At 35.6% G+C, this 23388-nt stretch overlaps 1 protein-coding gene across 1 annotated transcript; it reads right to left on the bottom strand.

Annotated features, from left to right (window-relative positions):
- Positions 1–2848: 2848 nt before the first annotated feature.
- LOC145796961 (WAT1-related protein At2g39510-like) lies at positions 2849–14348 on the bottom strand. Its single transcript, XM_082882785.1, has 7 exons — positions 14016–14348; positions 13843–13905; positions 13602–13718; positions 9853–10099; positions 4075–4236; positions 3838–3989; positions 2849–3453 (listed from the first exon to the last, which is right to left on the bottom strand). Exons 1-7 carry the CDS (start codon positions 14282–14284, stop codon positions 3246–3248), a joined length of 1218 nt encoding a protein of 405 aa, XP_082738911.1. The 5' UTR covers positions 14285–14348; the 3' UTR covers positions 2849–3245.
- Positions 14349–23388: the final 9040 nt, after the last annotated feature.

A 23388-nucleotide genomic window follows, 5' to 3' on the forward strand; every position in this document is an offset into this window, starting at 1 on the left:
AGTTAAAGCATGTCATTTTAGCTTTTACCTTCTTGCCACTTCTCTTATCCCTACGCTTGAAATTTCTAGCGCCATTGGGCTTTAGCTCAGCTGCTGCTTGCTTCTTGGGAGCACCTTTTGCTTTTCCATGCTTAAGCTGAGAAGTCCTACGTGAGCTTGACTCAACCACCATAGTAGAACCATCAAACTTAACTGCCTCTAGGCTCTCAGCCTCTAGCCCCAAATGAAGCGTTATGTCCTCGAGTGTTTTCACACTCTTATTATGCATCATGTTTTCTTCATCTACTCCCAAGAATTTGGCAGAAAGTGAATCACAGCTTGTACTTGTTGCTCTTGAGTTAAATTATGCCCAGCAGCTACAAGCTCACGTATCATGATCATAGCTGACATGACCTTCAAATGTTGCTTCATCGAGTGATGCTCCTTTTTTTTGAAATCTAGTTGAGCAATGCTCAAACTCACTAATCAAGTCGTTGTGCATGTTGCTCAACATGGTAAAGCGCGCACACTGATCTTTATTACTCAAAGTCTGATAGAATTCAAGATCATGACGATGTTGAGCTGTATTGCCCTGCTTAAGCTCAACCATCACTTGTTCAAGTGTGTTCAAAACTTTTTGCTCATTGAGGAGGTATTGGATCTTACGACGCCATATGTCATAGTTATCGCCATCAAATTTCTCTTTCTTAGTTAAGTCTACTACCACTATCTTAGCTGCCATTTCTACATACAAAGTAAAGAAAGAACAAATGCGCGGGGATATTAATGACAACACAAAATTATTTTGCAGCAAAAGAATCTAAATTAAATAATGATAACATTACATGTCTCAAGATCAAAAATTTTCTATGCTCGTAGTCATCTCTTACGCCTCTAGTGACAATTATCAAAATTTAGTTTAATTCCATGCAAGAAAAAAAAAAAAAAAAAAAACCTCCCACTTCTTATGGCATGTACAAAGCTTGATAATGAGTCTAATTCCATACAATAGCATCTTAATGTAAATTTACAATTAACTCATGATATATTCATTTAATAATGGAATTAAATAAAATAAAACTAATCATGTTTCTCTAATCACAACATATTGCAAACTCTCGGCACAAACAACAATATGCTGTGTTTAATGTTTAGATTATGTCATAACAGAAAGTACATCACTTCTGAAATTTTTTTGAAATTTTCTAGTATTTTCTGAAATTTTAAATAATTAACAAACACACATAAATCATAAATAAATATTCCAAAATCTGAGAAAAATCAACATTCATACCAGTAAATAGTAAACCATTACAATAGTCTACAGTAAAAATTTCAGCCCTAGAAACTTAGTCATGCAACACCAGAAGCATTTTAAAGCAAAAATAATGAATTATTATTTTAGGAAAAATATTTTTTATATTCATAAAATTTTAAAAATTTTACAGTAGATAAAAAATTTAATTTTGAGTCTAACAGTACTAACCATGCTTAAAACAAAGCTATAACGAATTACTTATGACCATTTAAAGCAATTCTGGATTTTTTAAAACAAACAAACAGAGCCTTACATCCAGCAGCCAAGTCAATCAATCCGGTGTGAAAAACAGCGCGAGGTGGCTCGGCGAGCATGTGGGCAGGGCGCTAGGCATGCGCGTAGGAAGCACGAATAACCTGCGTGGAAAGTACGCCTAGCGCGTGCGACCTGGCGGTGACGCGTGGTGCGCGTGTGGGCGGCGCTAATAGCGTCATTTGGCGCATGCTGCTCACACGCCGCCTTCCAAGGTATTTTTTGGTCCCATTTTGGTACTGTCGGATTCCATTTTTCAAAATAAAAACATTGGTAGTCTCAAAAATAACATTTAACAAACATAAAAAATGGGGTGTATTATAATCTCTCTCTAATGAAAGTGGAAGTGCAGAAACTCTACATTTCATCTTCTTTCTTAAGCCACCAAAAAATCAAAACGAATCCAAATTAGGGTTTGATTTTTCTTATCGACCGTAAGTCCAAATCTAACAAATAATATATGGTTTCGAAGGTCTCAAAATAATAATTCTAAATATATAAGATTTGTAGACTGAAATTAAAACATGTAAAACCATTATGCAAACAAAGTTTCAAGAATATAAAATGGGTCTTCATTTTTCTTGCAATCTAGCCATTGTATTTTCATGAAACTTTGCAGATATGTTTTACATGAAATGTACTATAACATATGTAAATTTCAGGTTGATCGGAGAAAGCTCGAAAAAATATTAATTTTTAATGCATATATCATGTATATATATAATTATATACATATTTTAATGCACAAAAAAGCAAGCACAAAAATACTCATTTAAGGCTCTAATACCAATGTAAGATACAGATAACACAATAGGTAAAAAGATTCAAAGCATACCTTAGGTGCTAGAATCCAAAACGAAGAACATTGTACGTAAATCACGTGCTTCACAAACCACGAACTAAGAACACCCAACAATGGAGTGATACCACAGTATGAGTATCACCCACTCTAGTCACAGTGCAAATGTTTGATCGTTAATTTAATGGAAGAGAGTTAAAGAGAGAATATGAGAAAAATCATTCGTTATTGGATTCATTCCACATCCCACATACCATATCAGATATATAGACTCACTATCTAACCATCTATCCATATCTCTTGATAAGATAAGATAAATATAGATATTGATAGTGGGTTATCCAAATAGGATAGTGATTAAATTCAAATTCAAATTAAGATGTGTAATCTAAATGGGTTATGGATCATGGCACATGGACGCCCAAATCCTGGTATCAAGAGTTGGTCAAGAATCAACCAAGGAAGAAAACAAAACCCAAATCAAAGAAAAAAACAAGAGACACTCAACAGAATATATCAATCTCTTGAACGCAGACCAAATAGCCATAGAGATCCACAAAATGTAGCCGCTTGAACAAGAGAATATTATTCCAGGTCCATTTGAAAGATAAATAAGTGAAACTTGAACACATATTTCGAAACTTGTTAAACTTTGAAGCCAAACTTAAACAACCTGCTATTTGGCTCAATTGAATCATTTACAATCCTACCTCAAAAATTAAAACTCTCCAACTTGCTAAGGTTCATTGACACAAAATTTGGAGGGAGTTACCCAAAAAGGGAACGACAAGGTAAGAAACCATATGAAAATTAAGGTTGCATATATAGAACTTGTACCTTGTTTAAAAAAAGAAAATCAAATTACATACATACATTTTATTTGTTTTGTTTGGCTCTTCAAACAACTTCATCCTCAGGCACCACTCTGGTAATACCCTTAACAAATTCAGGATCTGAAGTCTCAGTCTCCGTGTTATGATTCATGCAATCATGTTGATCAAATGACACTCTTTGGTCATTGTCTGATTTAGATGAATATTCATCTTTGCTTTTTCCCCATATTACAAGATATAAGCCGATCACTATGACAATTGCTCCAACAACACTGTAAAAAAAATATAAAAAAATTAATCAATAACTTTAGTTAACCATTTTAGTACTTCCATTTTCTTTCATTAGCATGTATTATTCTGAATATTTGTAATAAACGAATAAAATTAAACAGGTTGGATGGAATACATAAATCGATGAAATAAAAATGAAAGACTTAAATTTTTTTAATTTTTAATCTTTTATAAAGTGTCTAGAATGTTGTGTTGGCAGAGCCTCATTTACTCTTGAAGGAGCCCACGACGACTTCGTGGAGGATTGCAATATTGTTACATTGTATTCGATCTTGACATTTTTTTTATAATTTTTTTTCCAGAATTGTAATATTGCTGTCATAAAATTTATGTGATGCTAGTGGAGAAAGGACATTGATACTTACCTTCCCACATATGTTTGCTCAGCTAAAACAAAAGAGCCAATGATGGCAATAATAACCAAGCTTAGAGGATTGAATGCAGTTACAAAAACGGGTCCTTTCTCCTTCATTACTACTCCGGAAATATAATAACTAACTCCGGAACAGATTATTCCCTGCATCCAGACATCATCTATGAGTTCAACTGTAAAATCTGAAACAAGTACTATCTATATTGTGTTTGGAATAAGAATTGCTTACACCATAAAGTGCACATATGAGTTTAGTATCCCAACTCAAGGACCATATGGCCTTGTTGCCCCTTTCGACAAGGAGGGTCAATATAGTTCCTTGCAACGAACCCAACATACATATCAGAGTGGTGAGAGAGAGTTCTGCTGGGTATGACTTCAATGTGATTGCCTAACAGACATAAAAAAACCACTTTATATCTTACTTGTCATTATATCATTGGTCATTAGTAAAGTAATAATGGTTTTTTTTAAAAAAAAAGTACAGAAAATGAAATATGTAGAGTAGATTTATTTTGGTTGTGCCCCACCTTCACCACCTTTAAATTAATATTATACACTTTATTTTCTATAATTTTTTTTCTTGAATTGGTTGCATTTTCAATGGTAAAGAGATGCAACGCTTGTGAAACGAAATTCTTGTTCACTAGCTCCAAATGAATGACTTTTATGAAGCATGGATGATCTGATCAATTTAAAAATTTGCTTGTTTCGAAATATTAACTCAACACATTGACATAGTACTACTCTCAAACTAGAAACATGAGATGGTAGAGCTTATCGGATGACTAGGTTGGAGATATGTTGTCCCATTTATTCCATTTTGTAAACCATGTAATGATGCCAGCATGCAAGATTGGCTCGCTCTCAATCGCCAATGGAGATTGCTCATATGAGTGAGCCAATCTTGCATGCTGGCATCATCATCTGCTAATCATTATGAAGCAAATCGTAATAGCATCAATTTCCCATAATCTCACAAAATAAGTGATCGATTAAAAAATCACAACTATAATTTGCGCAATTCTAGATTTCAAGCATAGGTCCTATCAGCACCTTTTGCGATAAGGATATACAACGGAATTCACCATATGCGCCTCACATGAAAAGGTTCAAGATCACTACATCTTGCGCAATTACCTCTCTAAAGATATTTTAGTGACCAATTTGCGTTCATTCAAGCTGCGTCTAACTAGTGCATTGAATCTTACATGTAGCAAATTTATATACTACTAGTAGAGCATCTTATCCACTGTCTAATGTGTAAGGTCAATGTCCAAACTACTAAGTTAACCATTTATAAAAGATAATACTTATCATGCTAAATACGAACACATAAGGCACTTCAAGCTCCCGCAACAAAAGATCCAGGAATATACGTGATCTATTTATCCTAAAGACAATCTAAGAATTATCCATGGATTTGATTTGAGCATAAAAGGTATGTTGAATCCGTTTATTTCCGCTGTGTGTTATTTCTTATTTTTCCTACACCTCTCCTTGCAAAACCCCCCTATCTATCTCCCTCTCACTTTGTAATTTTAGGTTATTTTTTAATTTTGCTAACGAAATTGATGTTTTGTTAAATTTTTTAATTTTATTTTATTTTTTATTAACAAAAGAGAAATTTTATTATCACATTTCGGGTTAATAATGACGAAGGAGAAAGCTTCATGGAAAAAGGAACATCCCAAGAAGTTGGCATGCACCCTAAACCAATCCTAAGCAAACACATAATCACAAGATGGTAGAGCTTATCGGATGACTAGGTTGGAGATATGTTGTCCCATTTATTCCATTTTGTAAACCATGTAATGATGCTACTGTGATATTCCATGAATAATTTTTAATGAGGTCCTCAAATGATAGTAGCAGAAATTAGATTTTTTTGACGGTGCCACTAGCAGAAATTACCAAACGAGTGACATATGACGGTGCCACTAGCAGAAATTAGATTTTTTTGAGACAGTTTTATTTGTGACCACAAATTTAATATTGTAAATAAACTTTTTTTTTCTTTTTTGAGACCCGATAAATTTCCATTGTTAATTGCACTTTTTGTAATAGAAAACACCATCATAAATAAAACGATCACAAAAAACAACATATTTGCTTGTGATAACAATTGTACCATTGCAATTATTAGTCATAAAAAGTCCATTATTTTTCTTGTGTCTACAACCATTTTTATCGCAAATAATGAAAAACAATACTACCATCGCAAATAATGTGTATGAAAATAATGGTAATTTGTCTATTTAGTTCCCAAGTCTGACCTCTTATCTCTCTCTCTCTCTCTCTCTCTCTCTCTCTGGCCACCATTAGTGTTCACTGCCACCATTCTACTTCCCTCTACCATCTCTCTCCACCATCCTGCTACTCCTCTCCACCATCTCTCTCAACTCTCTATCACACATTTGTTTTGGCTTTTCTTGTGCCTCTACCACTAGAGCACGACTACCATTACAAAAGCTCCGCCTTGCACCTTCACTTAAGCACTGCTACTAATAGGGAGACAACCCGGTAATGTCTAGGTCTTCCCTCTCTCCTCTCCTCTCCTCTCTCTCTCTCTCTCTCTTAATATGTTTCAACAACATGAATTTAATTTTTTTTATTGTGATTTTGATTACATGTTTTCCATTAGCACCCCTTCTATGATCCATGTTTACTCTATTTGAGTTTTGACCGAGGTGGCGAGTATTTATTTGAATGTTTTTTAAAAGCTCTGTGAAGAGAAAATGATGCTTAGAAAATTGATTATTCCTAATATTCAGCAACACAATTGTATAGTAGAGATAAGAAATTAAGTATTGTTTATATTAGGTGAATGATGGCAAAATATGTTTCTCAATTGAGAATTGCACTTTAGTTTGTTGTGGGCGATCTGTAATCATCAAGTAGCAGAGAGCTATTTGTGGGCGATCTGTAATCATCAAGTAGCATAACTTTATTTTACTTCTCATAAGGTTGCAAAGTCATGACCTAAAGTTCTATGGCGCATTATTGTATGATGTCTTGTAAATGCTTAGGGTCATGTGGCGTATTGTTGTATGATGCCATATAAACCCTCCTGGTCACGTGCTTATAGGTGAGCAGTTTTGTGAGAGTGTAACTAATTTACGTAAACTTTTCTTAGTAAATGTGACATGAATAGAGTTTTGAAACTTTTTAAGATAGATAATTCTAAATATAGCACTTTATATAGCCTAGCTGAAAATGAGAAAAAAAAACTTCCAACATCCTAGGGACAATGGAAGCAACATGCCTACTGACGGATTACTCCATTAGAGAAGAATACTCTACATTCTTAACTACTCGGTGGTGAATATGAAAATTTTTCACGTTATCATTAGGTGAAAATTTCCTATGATAAAGAGTCTAGCATAATGCCAAAGGCTCCCTAATCCCCTGCTTTTAGAAAGTGAGTTAATGTTGGGCATTTTAAGACAATGTCTTTGAAGATTAACCATTTCTAGGATTTGGTTGACTTTCCGCTATAACGCGAAATTGTTCTAAAGTTATGCGTGATTTGGATAGTCATTTTTTAATTCAAATGGCTCGCTAGATACCAAAAAGTCGCACCATTAAAGAAGGTGCATACCATGAGAAGACTTCTTTCCCGAGAGTGAAGCTTACTTTGACTTAGGCTATGATTGACACAAGTTCGGAACTTTACTTTGTACACATTGTGACCCAACTTCTCATTGAAAAATTGGATAAGTAGATTCGTAGGGATTTACCTTCTGGTTTTATGGCAAAAAGATAGGAGTGCAAAAAATTGCTAGTTCTAATAAATCTTTTATGGCCTAAAACTGTTATCCAAATAGTGATTCTTAGATTTCATCGAGCCATGATGGGCCAACGATGATCAATGAAGATCACTAAGGCATGATCAATGGTCCAAAAGAAGTTTTTCCTCACTTGGTCATTATAAACCAGGAATTTATAGGGTTATCGCCACCTAGGGTTGGTAGTTCGCTATTTTAGACATGATAGACATTGGTGATGTAATTTATATGCTTAGATGCACGATCCTTAGGGATTTTTCTAGGAAAATTCTCGATTTTTCTTTGATGACTCACAAGGAATATCCTAAAATGATTCTAAATACGAAATTACAAACCCATTGACTTACCTATCTGCAAAAGCTAGATCCTTAGCTATTGAATAAATCCTCAGATTGTCTTTAGGATAAATAGATCACGTACATTCCTTGATCTTTTGTTGCGGGAGCTTGAAGTACCTTATGTGTTCGTATTTGGCATGATGAGTATTATCTTTTATAAACGGTTAAGTAGTTTGGACATTGACCTGACTCATTAGACAGTGGATAGGATGCTCTATTAGTAGTATATAAATTTGCTATATGTAAGATTCAATGCACTAGTTAGGCGTATCTTCAATGAACGCAAATTGGTCACCAAAATATCTTTAGAGAGGTAATTGCTCAAAAGGTAGTGATCTTGAACCATTTCATGTGAGGCGCGCATGGTGGATTCTGTTGTATATCCTTATTGCAAGAGGTGCTGATAGGGCTTATGCTTGGAATCTAGAATTGCGCAAATTATAGTTGTGATTTTTCAATCGATCACTTACTTTTGTGAGATTATGGGAAATTGATGCTATTATGGTTTGTTTCATAATGATGCCAGCATGCAAGATTGGCTCGCTCTCAATCGCCAATGGAGATTGCTCATATGAGTGAACCAATCTTGCATGCTGGCATCATCATCTGCTAATCATTATGAAGCAAATCGTAATAGCATCAATTTCCCATAATCTCACAAAATAAGTGATCGATTAAAAAATCACAACTATAATTTGCGCAATTCTAGATTTCAAGCATAGGTCCTATCAGCACCTTTTGCGATAAGGATATACAACGGAATTCACCATATGCGCCTCACATGAAAAGGTTCAAGATCACTACATCTTGCGCAATTACCTCTCTAAAGATATTTTAGTGACCAATTTGCGTTCATTCAAGCTGCGTCTAACTAGTGCATTGAATCTTACATGTAGCAAATTTATATACTACTAGTAGAGCATCTTATCCACTGTCTAATGTGTAAGGTCAATGTCCAAACTACTAAGTTAACCATTTATAAAAGATAATACTTATCATGCTAAATACGAACACATAAGGCACTTCAAGCTCCCGCAACAAAAGATCCAGGAATATACGTGATCTATTTATCCTAAAGACAATCTAAGAATTATCCATGGATTTGATTTGAGCATAAAAGGTATGTTGAATCCGTTTATTTCCGCTGTGTGTTATTTCTTATTTTTCCTACACCTCTCCTTGCAAAACCCCCCTATCTATCTCCCTCTCACTTTGTAATTTTAGGTTATTTTTTAATTTTGCTAACGAAATTGATGTTTTGTTAAATTTTTTAATTTTATTTTATTTTTTATTAACAAAAGAGAAATTTTATTATCACATTTCGGGTTAATAATGACGAAGGAGAAAGCTTCATGGAAAAAGGAACATCCCAAGAAGTTGGCATGCACCCTAAACCAATCCTAAGCAAACACATAATCACAAGAAAAGAATAAAAAAGAATGGGTAAAGTTGGCAAGAGACCAACAAAGCACCTAAAACTATTACATAGCATCTACCTGACCAATCAACAACAAAGTCTTCTACTGAGCAACAAAGCAACAAAATCCAGCCAGTTGAAGGTCAAAATCCAGCAACAAGGGCTTTTGTTAATGAAATTGAAATTGATCTTTCTGCTGGGTTGTTGATGACAGTTGATGGTTTGATTGTTGATTTTGTTAATTTTGTATATGGCTGTTGATGAAATTAATATTTTAACATTAGAAAGATTTATATGTTGTGTGAGTTGTGAGTACAAAATATATTTTGTTTAGGCTTTAATTATTACCAATCAAACGTTGAATTTTTTTCTTTATTCAAATCCTGCAGTTAGGATTGATTTTGGATAATCATTCCCATTTTTTCTCTCTTTTTTCTTTGGGTTAGGGCAGAAAAATCCCTTACTTGCAGAATGACGAAAGCAGCCCAGCAGAAACAACCTGCAGTGATCATGAGAGAACCCTTGATGAGGTCTTGTTGGTTTGCAGAAGTTGAAGTATTAGTTATTGGACCATGGCTTTTCATTTTGGTCCATGGCAATCCAATTAGTGCTCCTTTGATTAATGTCATAATCATTGCTCCGCCAACAGTTACAAATGTCCCCACCACCTTAGCCTGGCTATGTGAGCTCCTCAGATTAACCTTTTGAAGCCTATAAATCACACCATTAAGTTGTATCACTTGGACATTGATCCCCTATGAACATTAATAACACGGCATGCCTATAAATGCCAGCAATGTTAGGTATCAAGAAAAACTTTTCATGAAAATAATCATGAAAGTTTTGTGACCCTTGGATTACACTTAATATAAAACACCACATACTAATCAAGGGAATCCAATGATCATAAATTTTTCATGAAAAAATTTTCATGATGCCTAACTTTTCCATATAAATACACAATAATAGCATATATCTAAAAATTTTATCCAAAATTTTTAATATTTAATTCAAATTAATTCTATATATGAAACCCCTACAATATACCAATTCAATCTCTAACTTGAATTCTGGGCAAAAATTTAGGCCCATTTTATAAGTTCTCAGACTTACTAATAAACACATGGATATATATGTGTGCATAACGTACGTACGCATGGTTTTATGTGCAAACCTACTATATGTGATTTAAAAAAGTTACGCATATATAAGGTAAAAAAAGAAGGATAAAAAAATTAATTTTGTGAACCAAGTGGATCTAATTGGGGCTGATCAAAATTTTGTGCCTTGTTAAGAGTCATAGATTCAAATCTCGCCACAAGGAAGATTTCTCCTTCCTCGACTATGACCTCCAACTTCCAATATATATATAGAATTGTTTGATCTAAATTCATTCTAAGTGACATTCATTTAGGTCACCCTTTTTTTTTTTTTTTTTTTGATCGGCAAAATAAGGATTTATTGATGATAAAGCAAGATACAATCCACAATACATCAACAAATCATGGGAGTGCACTATGCACTTGACCCATGATTGGCGAGAAGCCAATCAAACACCCAAACTCCAACAAATTAGCAAGATACAGGATACAATCCACAATCTACAATACAGCAGCAACCGCCAAAGCTTGGCCCCTAAACAGCAGCCAAGCCAGGCCACTTAGCAGACTGAAAATGCACCTAGCATCTGGCAAAGTGCGCTACCAACCCGCAGACTAATACAAGCTTGAGCAGTAGCTGAAGAGTGGAGCATGTTCTGCTACTCAGATGCAGAGTATGAAACAGTGGCAGCTGCAAAACAGAAGCAGATTAAGACCAAACCGATCATGCAGACAGCAGATGCACACAACAGAAGGACACTGCCAGCTGCAACCTTCCTCAAACACATGCCTTTACCTGATCAATGTTGTTGATAAAATCATTAACCGAGTACATATTCCCTAACCTGGAGGCCTTACTCCATAAGGCAAATCGAACCTTAATGAGCTCACTGAGATCAACTCCACAAGGCTGCACCCCATTAAATATACAATCATTTCTACACTTCCAAATGGACCATAGAGCAATCAGAGGTAAAACCCTCCATAATCTCCTAACCTTGTTCTTAAAATGGCCACCTAACCACCAATAAAACAAGCGGTCAACAGACCTAGGCACCACCCACAGGCACCCCCACCATTGTAACAGATCTGACCAAACTTTCCAGGAAAATGGACAATGCAGCAACACATGGGCAGCAGATTCATTCTCATTTTCACAAAAGGCACAAAGAATTGAAGCACTACTGTTAAGAATGCCAATATGGTGGAGAAAACCTCTAGTTTTCACTCTATTCCTCCAGGCTAACCAGCCAAAAAACTGGACCTTAGGAGGTAAATCGGTGTTCCACACAAACTTACCTAAAGACAGATGAGGGCCAAAAGGAGTGTCACTGAACTTGTATAAATCAGATACCTTGAGGCAGCCAGCTGTTCCATTCCATGTAGCGCAATCCTCCACATTACAGCGTAAGGGAGGGGCATCTTTTAAAACAACAACCAATCGATTTACTTCATCATTTTCCCAATCATAGAGGTTTCTCCTAAAGATAAAATTCCACTCCTCCACAGAAGATCTCCTATCATAGAAGCTTAAGAGTGATCCCCCTTTATCAATGGACAAACTAAAGATTCTAGGGAACTCAGCTTTTAGACATCTGCTGCCAAGCCAACGGTCATGCCAAAACTTGATCCTAGTCCCATTCCCAACCCTTAACCGAAGCTTCTCTACATAGAACTCCACTAACTGTTGATGATGCTTAGCCACTGTGATAATATCAGTCCACACTCTAGAGTGACTATGAGACACACTCGCCAATGGGGTCCAGCTACCCTCCTCAATCCTGTATTTGCTACACAACAATCTCCTCCAAAGGGCATTTACTTCCTTCCCAAATTTCCACCACCATTTAAGGAGAAGGCTAGAATTGACATCCTTGATTCTTCTAATTCCCAGTCCACCTTGCTCCCTATTTTTTGTCACTTCAGCCCATTTTACTAGGTGAACTTTCCTTTTCAGATCGTTACCTCCCCACAGGAAAGCAGCTTGGAGTTTTTCAATTTCTCTAACCACTCCATTGGGCATTCTGAACAGAGAAAGATAGTAAATAGGCAGACTAGACAGGGCAGACTTGATCAACGTTAGCCTGCCTGCAAAAGATAGAGTTCTTCTCTTCCACCCCGCCAACCTGGCTTTAACCTTATCCAACACAGGCTTCCAGGTTGATTTCCTACCTGGATTAGCACCTAATGGAAGGCCCAAGAATTTCATTGGTAATCCTTGGACCTTGCAATTTAGAATATCAGCACAGGATAACAAGGCCTCAACATCCACACCTACACCACACACTACACTCTTGTGATAGTTAATCCTCATTCCAGAAAGTATTTCAAAACATCTTAGGACCCTCTTTACATGAACTATTTGTTCCAAGTCATCCTCACAAAACAACATCGAATCATCTGCAAATTGGAGGTGAGAAATCATCACTTCCTTCGCCCCGACTTTTACCCCCTTAATGATCCCTAGTTCATGAGCTCGGTGCATCAATATATTCAGCCCTTCTGCCACTATAATAAATAAAAAAGGAGATAGAGAGTCACCTTGTCTAAGACCCTTTTGTGGAGAGAACTCCTCTGTTGGTGAACCATTCACAAGAACAGACAACCTTGCTGTGGAAACACACGCCCTCATCCAAGAAGTCCATTTTGACCCAAACCCAAAATTGGCCAACATAGAAAATAGAAATTCCCAGTTAATTGAGTCGTACGCTTTTTCAAAATCAAGTTTAATAAGAATCCCTTTCTTTCGAGCTTAATTAGGTCACCCTTAATGAATCTATCACGTATTGAATTTGTTTGCCTATATTTCTATAATATATATATATATATATTCCGTGCACATATGTGAACTTGGGTTGTCATAATAGAATACTTAATAGGAAATACTAACCATCTCCGTTGGACATGATTAATGTTCATATATATGTGTAAAAATTATATTAACATATATAAACAAAATGTAAAAATATGTGAAATATATAGTGAACTATTATTATTATTATTTTACCTTATTTAATGCATAACAAATTTCAGATGAATATTATTATTGTTATTTTACCTTATTTAATGCATAACAAAATTCCAGATGATAACAAAATCCATAGGTAATTTACCTGAGTATCCAAGCCATTAGAAAAGTTATGGCAGGAACAATGTTACACATGGCAGTGGCAAAAGTAGCTGTTGTGTACTTCATCCCAGTATAGAACAAGTTCTGGTCTATCACAGGCCTGATTACAATTACATAACAATAAGAGTAAAAACATTAGGCACCTGCATTAGATTCACCTTAAAAGCATAATTAAATTAATTTATAAGTATTTTCTTTTTGAGGTGGAAAGATAAATTAATTACTCCAACAAGCCCAGTAACATTATCTTCAAGAAGACAGAAGTGGTCATCCTTGGCCTTACTTTCCTGTACATTTGTTATAGTCAATAACATAGTATGATTAGTTTAAAATCTTCTCTCATAGAGCAAAGAACAGGGAGAGAGAGAGAGAGAGAGAGAGAGGGAGGGAGAAATACCTTTCCAAGAGGAGAGCAAAGGGAGCAAAGACAAGAGCGGCGACAGCATTCCGGTAGACAGCGAAGGTGTAAAGGCTCATCCCTTGGTTTAGACCAAACTTGGCTATAATACCTAAACCCGCATACCCAAACTGCAACAAAATCATTGCCAAGTATGGCTTTGCTCTCTTATACACCTCCATTGACATATTGCTCTCTCTCTCTCTCTCTCTCTCTCTCTTGCTCTCTTTTGTGAAATGTGAAGTGCTTATGGGCAATAGCAATGACATACCTAAGGTTATATATAAGGGTTGGCTTAATGAATAGAAATTATCTCAATTTCACACGTCTCCACTCTATGTGTGTGTGTGTGTACTGATTGGACTTGTCCAGTGAAAAGCCCTAATAAATTAACTATTCCTTTATTTTTTGAGTTAAGCATTTAAGAACAATATATTTGTTTCCAAGAGTCACATATAAATATAAATAAACCGTTTTCCTTCTTATAAAATAAAATAAAATAAACCTATCGCCCTATTTTGTATATTGATGATGCTTGAAGAACAAAAAACAACTATTCTTTATTATTTTATGTATCTGCTTTTATACTAATATATATAATATTTACAATTGTCCACTATGGATCAAATCACTATAAATAGTTTTGATTGAATCTTAAAATTTTATGCATTCGTTTGAATCTAAGCAGAAGAAAACGCATGCGTTTTTAAAATAGAGATTTGTGCAACATTTCAAAATTTTGCAAGTTATCTTCATAAGATTGGTGAATTAGTGGATATAAATTAAAGTTTTAGGTTTTCCCTATTTTTTATAGTTCATAATGGTGATACTTGGATTGTATTTGTTAAAATAAATATTTGCAATCCATGTCATACTTTCACAAGTTCTGCGGATATAAATTAAAGATTGAGGTTTTTCATATTTTTTATTGTTGATAATGGTGATACTTGGATTGTATTTTTTTTTATAGTTGATAATGGTTCTGCGGATTGTATTTTTTTTATAGTTGATACTTGGGTTGTATTTCTTAAAACAAATATATGCAATCCATGTCAAACTTTCACAAGTTCATGGAATGCTGTGATGCAGACTTTACTGTACATGCAAGATTTCTCAGCCACAAATTTGAAATCCAATAATCAAGAAGCAGCCTACATTCTCTTTCTGATCCTTGTAGTAGGAAGAAAGATTTTTGCAGGCTCTTTTGTAGTTTTATTCCTGTACTATTTCAAGATTCAACAATGGTACAGATCATTAAATTTTTATCATTAATATCATCACTAATGATGTGACAAGTAAAAAAAAACAAAAACAAAAATTAAAACACAAAACACATGTGACAGTGAGTGGAATTCCCTGCTACATCCCTAATACAATTACTAATTAGTGGTCGCAATCATTTTTCTTCAAGATTATTGCTTCTTGCTTTTCATATAAAAGAATTTAAAAAATAAAATTCTCTCTCTCCAATTATGTTTCTTCATTTATTTTTACTCTATTTCTTTTAAGTTAGAACATCTTCGATCACTTATTTTTATTATTATTAAATTTAAATTTAATAAAATACATTTAAAAATCATTCACAGTCATTTCATTAAATGTTTGTGAAATTAAAGTGGAATCATTTTTTAAATCAAATTAAGAACTTATTAAATTTCTTGTCAAATTTGAATTTGATAAAAATTAAAAAAGATGAAACGTTTGAATTTTATTTTATTTTTTTCTATCAAATTTAATAAAAAGTGAAATTTAGAATATGAGATAGACTTTCAAAAAGATTTTGATAAAAATTTGATTAAACGATTGAAATAATACATATCAAATCAAACTTTTAATTTAAATTTTGAATCAAATTAAATGAAAAATTTAGTAAACGAATGAAAAACTCTTACAAAGTAGATTATTTCCAAGCATTTTTATATATCAACGGTCAAGCTAACTCTTAACCATACCATGAGTAACTCTCAATCAAACTAACTATCATTAACTATCCGCACTCTAAAACAAATCCAACATATTATTTTGCTTTACATCCCCTCAAACAAATGGGTACGTCAGAAACCATTAGTTTGGTTTTCAAATAATAAAGATGTGTAATGGGAAGGGATTTTAGTGAAGATATTGTAGTGTCCCGGATTTTAATTCTAAGCTGTTTATGTTAAGTTGTGACTGTGATTTTATACTTACATTTTATTTTTATTTTTTTGGATTTTTGAAAAGTTATGGGTTGCAGGTGGAACTTTTAGCTATTATAATTTAAATATCCTCCTCATTGTTTGAAGCCTTTGATTGATGAGTTGACTTGTTGGTTGGGCAAGATTAGACCAAAAATGTGAGATTCAAATATTTGTTTTGAATAGTGTTCACTATTTACCTTTTCTTTCTCCACATTTTAAATCTTGATGTGAGGCTAGAACTGTTGGAAAATTTATTTCCAAGACTTCAATTTAGACACAAAATTGACCATATTCCGTTTCCAAACGACGCTTGTTTGAAGTCATCCAGCAAAAACTGTCTGGTCAAATCCACATGAGTGGAAATTTGAGTTCCACACAAGCAAATTTGGCGAGAAAACCATTTTTTTCCAAAGTTGATTCGCACGAGCGGTTTTAAAATCCGCATGAGCGGATTTTGCACGTCCAAATGTCAATTTCTGTGCTCTTTTCACTGAAATCAGATCCTTCTCTCTCTTTTTGACCATTTCTCATCACACACACACTCTTTCTCTCTCTCTCTCTCTCTCTAACTTTTCTTTTCTCTCCCTTCTCTATAAACTCTCACTAAATTTTCACATTTTCTTCAATCCACAAAGATCAAGCCAGATTTTGATACTAGTTCCTTATACAAAAATGACGAGCGTCTCAAGGGCTACGTTTTGACCGGTGGAGATCAACTTTTGGCAAAGTTGATTTTTAGAGTTTTCTCCTCTTCTCTATTTGAGATAGGGATTACTTTACTCCTTTTCAATACCTCATTATATATAGATATGTGGTAGTTTTTATTGCATTAAAAACTTGATTTGTTGGGTATTTTCGAAAAGCATGTGATGAGGGTTAGGATTTTATGATCAAGACTTAAATCTTATGTTTTGTTATGAATATATGAGATTGTAATGTTTGAGGAACATGTTTAAAAGGATTAGAGTAAAAAGCCCTAATTAATTGTTTATAGGTTATGAGAAAGAGCAGAAAATTTGTGATTTGATTTTATTTGAACCATATGGGTTATTGTGTGTTAAAAATGTGAAAATGGGTATATAAGACAATAAAGAAACTCAAAGTTTAATTTGTATTCATTGTTATTTATGGTTTTATAATTGTTAAGTTATAATAATTCTCAAAAAATCAAAACATCAGAGAAATAAAAAGGGTATTGGTAAATATTATGTGCATTGAAAGATTTGTCGATTGGTTAATCTCATTTATGGGGGTTGTGATTATAGACTCCATTTTGACCAGCCCTAAGACTTGGGCATTTTTTTTTTGATTACTCGATGATGAAAACAGGAAGGCATTTCTCACAATATCCCCAGTAAGAAAGACAAAATTTTTGCTTCATTTCCAAGCCTAAGCCTAAGCCTATTTTGGCCAAATGATTACGTCTCGCTCAAAACTCTCTTTCGAAACTTTCATTCCGCGCTTTGTCTCTAATATTTTCGTAGTGTTCTGAGACTCATTTTTAAACTTCAAAATGAAACATGTTCTCAAGAAATTAAGCAAAGAACAATATGGAAATAAGAGGAAATGACGAGAATTCTGTCGAAAAAAACCTGTTTCAAGCAAAACAGTCAGCTACAGCCAACGTTTTTGGTTAGCCGACTAGCCAAGTAATTGGCAGGCCAGCTAAATTAAATGGCCGGCCAGCAAAGTAATTGGTCAGCCAGCCAAGAAAAACAGAGTAGTTTTACAAAATTCTTGCTAGAAGTGTATGGAACATGCTATTCCAAATATTTCTTGATACATGCATACACGAGATGCAAAAGAATTTTGAATTTTCAAACTAAGAACTAAGAAATGCACTCCTAAAACCTGAGGGTGATCAAAAGAAAGTTTGAAAATCAAATCCTTTCCTTGGAAGGTGAACCAGCACACTTTTCTTCTCTTTTACTTTCTTTCTTATTTTGAGCTTTTTGATTTCATTTCATATTATAAGCTCGTTATACTCTAACTGAAAGTGGTTAGTTAAGCCACCCACATATTCCCTGATTGTTTCTGTCTTTCGTGCTTGAAAGGTAGAAAACAAAGTTTTGGCCTGGTTTGATTGGCTGACCGGCCAACAACTCATCTTTTGGCCGGTTGGCCGGCCAACCTCTTATGGACAGAACCCAACAACCTCCTTGTGTTGAGCAGAACAGCCTTTGGCGGTCTCTAAGGCCACCCTGAAGCTTTTGTTTTGTTTTGTTTGTTTGTTTGTTTTTTTTTTTTCTGGTTTTCTTTTAATTTCAGAGAGATTTGTGAGGATTTTTTGTTGTAATATTTTCTTTATTTCCCCCTATTCAGATTTGTAATATTCAAATGTTATAATAATTTCACACCCCGCTTCTTTCTACCCCATTCTTTACTTGTTTTCTATATCTATACATATGTTGTATAGTTTGTTTATCATCATATCCATGCTTTACATCCATGTTTGATGCATCGTGATTCGGCTAAATTTGCATTTGTGAGTTTAATCGATCATTACATGATTTTGTGCGCAACTTCATGTTCATGATATCACATGTCATGTTTTAGAAGCCGAATCACTAGTTGCATATCATGAATGAATTGCATTAGAATCTTGTATATAGGATCATACATGTTTTACTAACTTTAATTTGTAATTGCTTACGGGACACTAGTAAATATATAATGCTTCAGCATTCTGTTTGTATGCTTTTTTCTTACTATATTTAGCATCCTACCATGCAGCTATGTACTTATTTGATATATCTCTATGAATGCCTGTGGATGGAGGTTGTGTTGTTCATTTTGGAACAAAATTGATTTTCATGTCGCAAACTCAAGTTTCCATTGAGTTGCTTAAAATGCTTTCAAAAATACATTAAATCGAATTATTCCAAACAACTTTGGTTATGACGAGCAGTGGCCTTAACACGAGTCACGAGTTTTTCAATTTCTCAAAAATATTAGGTGGTGACTTTAAGATCTAGTGATGTAGTCTATTTCGGACAAAGATTTTTGCAATTAAATAAATTTTTATAAAAGTTGCCAAATCTGGACTCTCATCTACATTTCACATTACATTCGTGAGACTAGATTGAAGATACCTAGGGTCCAAACTGTTAACATGCACGGGTACCTCCCGGACATGTTATAGTTTCTGGCAACTCTACTGGGGATATTAAGAAACCTTGACTCGAACTCCATGATATGTTTTTTATTTTCAATTATAAGTTCATTGCATTGCATGCATTGGTGCGCCTAAGTCCCGTGCTCATCACCTATTATCTAAGATGGCTATTCGGCTTCGGGCGGATAGACGAACATGGGCTCTAATATTGTGGGAGCACAAACCTTGGAATCAGGATCACCACGTACCGCTTGATCCTCCAGATTGGGTATGTATATCGGTGTCTCGCTAAGGTACCCTTTTTGACCAAGACTGACTTAGTTCATATAGTAAGTGTAGACGCGCCCCGAGGGCCTCATGCTACAGTTCAGACTCAAATGTCACGGTTCTGAATCTGATCTCGCAAAGTGCAATGCAAGAATGATAAATCACCAAAGAGTCCAAATCCGGCAAATCGTTTTGAAAAACTGATTTTTGTAAAGAAGTGCCAAACATGGACTGCTTTTCCAGATACAGAGTCGCTATCTAAATATTTTATTTTGAAAAAATTTAGGAAACCCTGACTCGTGCCTAAGGCCACGTGTCCGTTATCACCAAAGTTGCCTCGGCTCGGGAACTTGGGTAGGATTGGGGAAGGTCATTTATGAGCACCCCCGCTCGCCCGATCAAAGATCGGTCACTGCTAAACATGATATCTAGTTTTTGAAAATACATGTGTTCTTATTCCGGTTAATTAGTTAGAATTACTATGTGATGCGCACAGCAAAACAAGTATAGACTAGATCGCCAGATTTGAAACAAAGTATCGCATATCCATTCGCTTTGGAAAATGGTTTGAAGTTTGCTACTCGTAAGTAGGCTAAAATGCGGATTTCAATGAATTGTTCCACTTCAAGTAATCCAATCTTCACCCACAGGCATTCAGGCAGTTAAACACATAAGCAGTTAGCCTCATGGCAAGCATGCTATCATGGCAATCAATGACACACATGTAGTATGCTAAAGCATAAAAGCTTACCTAGTACTCCGAGCCAAAACAAGAGCTAGTTAGTAATCAATGCATGATCCTAGTTCATGTTAAGATGGCTAATGTAACGCATGCAAAATGCAACTAGAAATAGGCTCGGCTATCCTAAAATGGCATATAAGATGCAGTAATTGATACATGTATTCAACTTTGAATTGAAATACGATGCAGTTAGTATGATGCGCTGAGCCCAGTGCATGCAAGATAGATGAATGGATGCAAACATGCAGGCATAAGTATGCTAGGCAAATGAATGGATGTAAACATGCAAAGCATAAGTATGCCAATTGAAAAATGACCTAAAACTAACCAACAAAAGCGGGTAAGTAAAAGGGAGAAAGATGTGGGGTTGGAAGACATGCACACACGCACACACACTTATTACAAAATTGGCCCTCTCAACGGAGGGTCCGAATAAATAATACATGCCGGCTAATTAACTAACTAACAAGCTAATTAATTATTACATAACCAAAAATGAATAACTAGCTACAACTAATTATTACATCACTTAATTAATTAACAAATTAACTAACTACAAAATGAAAAATCAACAAATAAAGCCGCTCCAACTCTGTTCACAGAAGCAAAAGGGTATGCATGTTCGCATTCGCTTTCTTGCCTCGAAACGCTCTCTGGTTGCACTTTAGAGGCTTTGTCTGCAGGGTGTCCTCAAGGAATTCCCGCTAAACCTTACCAAAAACATGCTGGGGAGTGCGTCAGTGACCTATCGGCCATGGGAAGCCACTGCCGACCAAAAATGAAGGGGTGCCGGCCAACAAGAAGGCACTGCCGGCCATTTGCAAGGCACTGCTAGCCACTGATGTGCTGGGACACCAAGCTGTAGTAGAGCACAAAACAGAGAAAATGGAGGGTCTTCCAAGGGTATGTACGCACTATGCCACCCCATATCATCTTAAAACATCAAGGGAGAGGCATAGTCAGATCTACGACCATCAATCACGCATCCCGATGCATGATGGCCAAAGATCCAATTTGTGCAAATCAATATGAAATGAATGTACAAATAAACACATAAAGCCTAAAACTCTATCATGAATCATCAAGAGCGTCGGCGATCGAGAATTGAGACACGTTTCATCACTTGAAGTATGAAACACCCCTCGTTCTTCGTGCTCGGATTAACACTTTAATCCAAACGACAATGCAAAACAAGCATGGCATAGACAATGCTAACTCAAACATACAATTATGCAATATGACTTAAGCATGAAAAATGTAGTGTAATAAACATGCAACAACATGTAATGGAACCAGCATGCGACAATATGCAAAGGTAGAGCATGCATACAACAATATGCAAGATGAGCATGCAACAACATGTAGGGATGGACTTAAACCAAGATGGGCAGACCTCAACTATGCCCAAAGCAGTGGCCATAAGGTGCTGAATTGATGATACAAAATGCTAGACAAGCATGCATGCCAATGGGCCCAAGAATTAAGGCATCAAGATGCAACTCTTAAGCACACTTGAGGAATGAAAAGCATACAAGTATGAGAATACTACATCCTCTGAAATCTCATGTAAATTGATGCCAAATCAACTGAACAATGCAAGCATAGCATGTTAGAAAGCTTGAAGCTCAAAACTAACAAAGGGATTTAAGCCATGACCATGCAAGGCAATCCCCAAAGGGCTAAGGGAACCTAAAACAGTCTCAAGGCAGGTCTAAACAAGACCAAAAACAAGCTCGAAGCTAGCCAACATAAGTTAAAACACAAGGCCAAAAACATGGAGCATGCAAGGCTACAAAAGAGGCAATGCCCTACACCTATTAAAACCAAACATGACATGACTTGGACAACATAAAACGGAGTTACATCATGGTATAACAAGACAAAAAATGCACTGATATGATGACCCAAAGGCCTAGGCTTAATGGCATGCACGATGATCCATTCATGAGGCATAAAGAGCCAAGGCTCCAAGGCATTAAAAGCATGTCAAATGCAAGTGAATGGCCACATTTCATGGACTGAAATAACATTTAGAATGATGGCAAAGCATGCAAACATCACATGTACGCCATGGTGGGGGCCTCAAAACCCAAGGCTAGCCTAAGCATTTGTACTATAGCTATACAAAACATGAGTGATATGGCCATGGCCGCCCAAAACAGTCTAAGAACAACCCAAAATAAGAACAAAATCATGCTGGACCAAAGCCAAAATATGCTAGGATGATGAGTCAAGACATCATGCACAAAAAGCTAGTAAGTAAGATTTGTTCTACAAGTATATGGAGAATGCAAAATAAGACCAAACCAGCAAAAGATAGAGTCATGACATGCCAAATGATGACCAAATACATGCTGAAATGGACTGAACATAAGCTAGGATGACATGCTAAAGCAAGAAACATATAAAGCTAGTTTATGAGATTTACACTACAAGTGTATTGCACATGCATGGAGTGACAAAACCAACCCAAAACAGATCTAAGGCATGTTAAAACATCACCAAAAATGTACTGAAATGGACTCAACACAAGCTAGGCAAACATGCTACTTCGATGAGCTACAAATGGGATTACACTACACATACAAGATGCATGCAAAAGGTGACCAAACCAGCCATGGACAGAGCCAAGGCAAGTCCTAAAAGTCACAAAAAATGGCTTGAACCAAGCCTCAAAAGTATAGAGAGGCATGCTCCTTTGGAAGGCCAAAAATGCAAGCAAATAAAAACCAAAAGAGAGGGGGCCAGCCCCTCTGATTTGAGGCCTCAAAACCACATGCCTACCACTGAAAATCCGCTGGATTTCAGTGGTTAGAAGGCCAAACCAAGGCTAGCTTGGAGGCCTTAAGGCATGTCTCAAAACAAGGCCAAACAAGGCCAACAAGAGGGTTGAAGACCCTCAACAGCCAAAAGACCTTAAGCAAACTTCAAAAGAACTTAAATACAAGACTTTTTTCAGTTGAAAGCAAGGCCTAAAACAATATGCAAGGATGGCCAAAATGAGGTACAAAAAAGTGCTAAAAAGGGGGGAATAAACTCACACTTGAAGATCAACTTCGAAACCAGCAACTT

Source organism: Camellia sinensis, chromosome 8 (genome assembly GCF_055761805.1).
Source record: "Camellia sinensis isolate YWXY chromosome 8, ASM5576180v1, whole genome shotgun sequence".
NCBI lineage: Eukaryota > Viridiplantae > Streptophyta > Magnoliopsida > Ericales > Theaceae > Camellia > Camellia sinensis.

Coding starts and splice junctions, on each gene's coding strand:
- LOC145796961 (XM_082882785.1), bottom strand. CDS start 14,284: ATGTCATTGCTATTGCCCATAAGCACTTCACATTTCACAAAAGAGAGC. Junction 4,237..9,852: donor CTGCTTTCGTCATTCTGCAA/GTAAGGGATTTT, acceptor TATGTCTGTTAG/GCAATCACATTGAAGTCATA. Junction 3,454..3,837: donor GAGCAAACATATGTGGGAAG/GTAAGTATCAAT, acceptor TTTTTTTTACAG/TGTTGTTGGAGCAATTGTCA.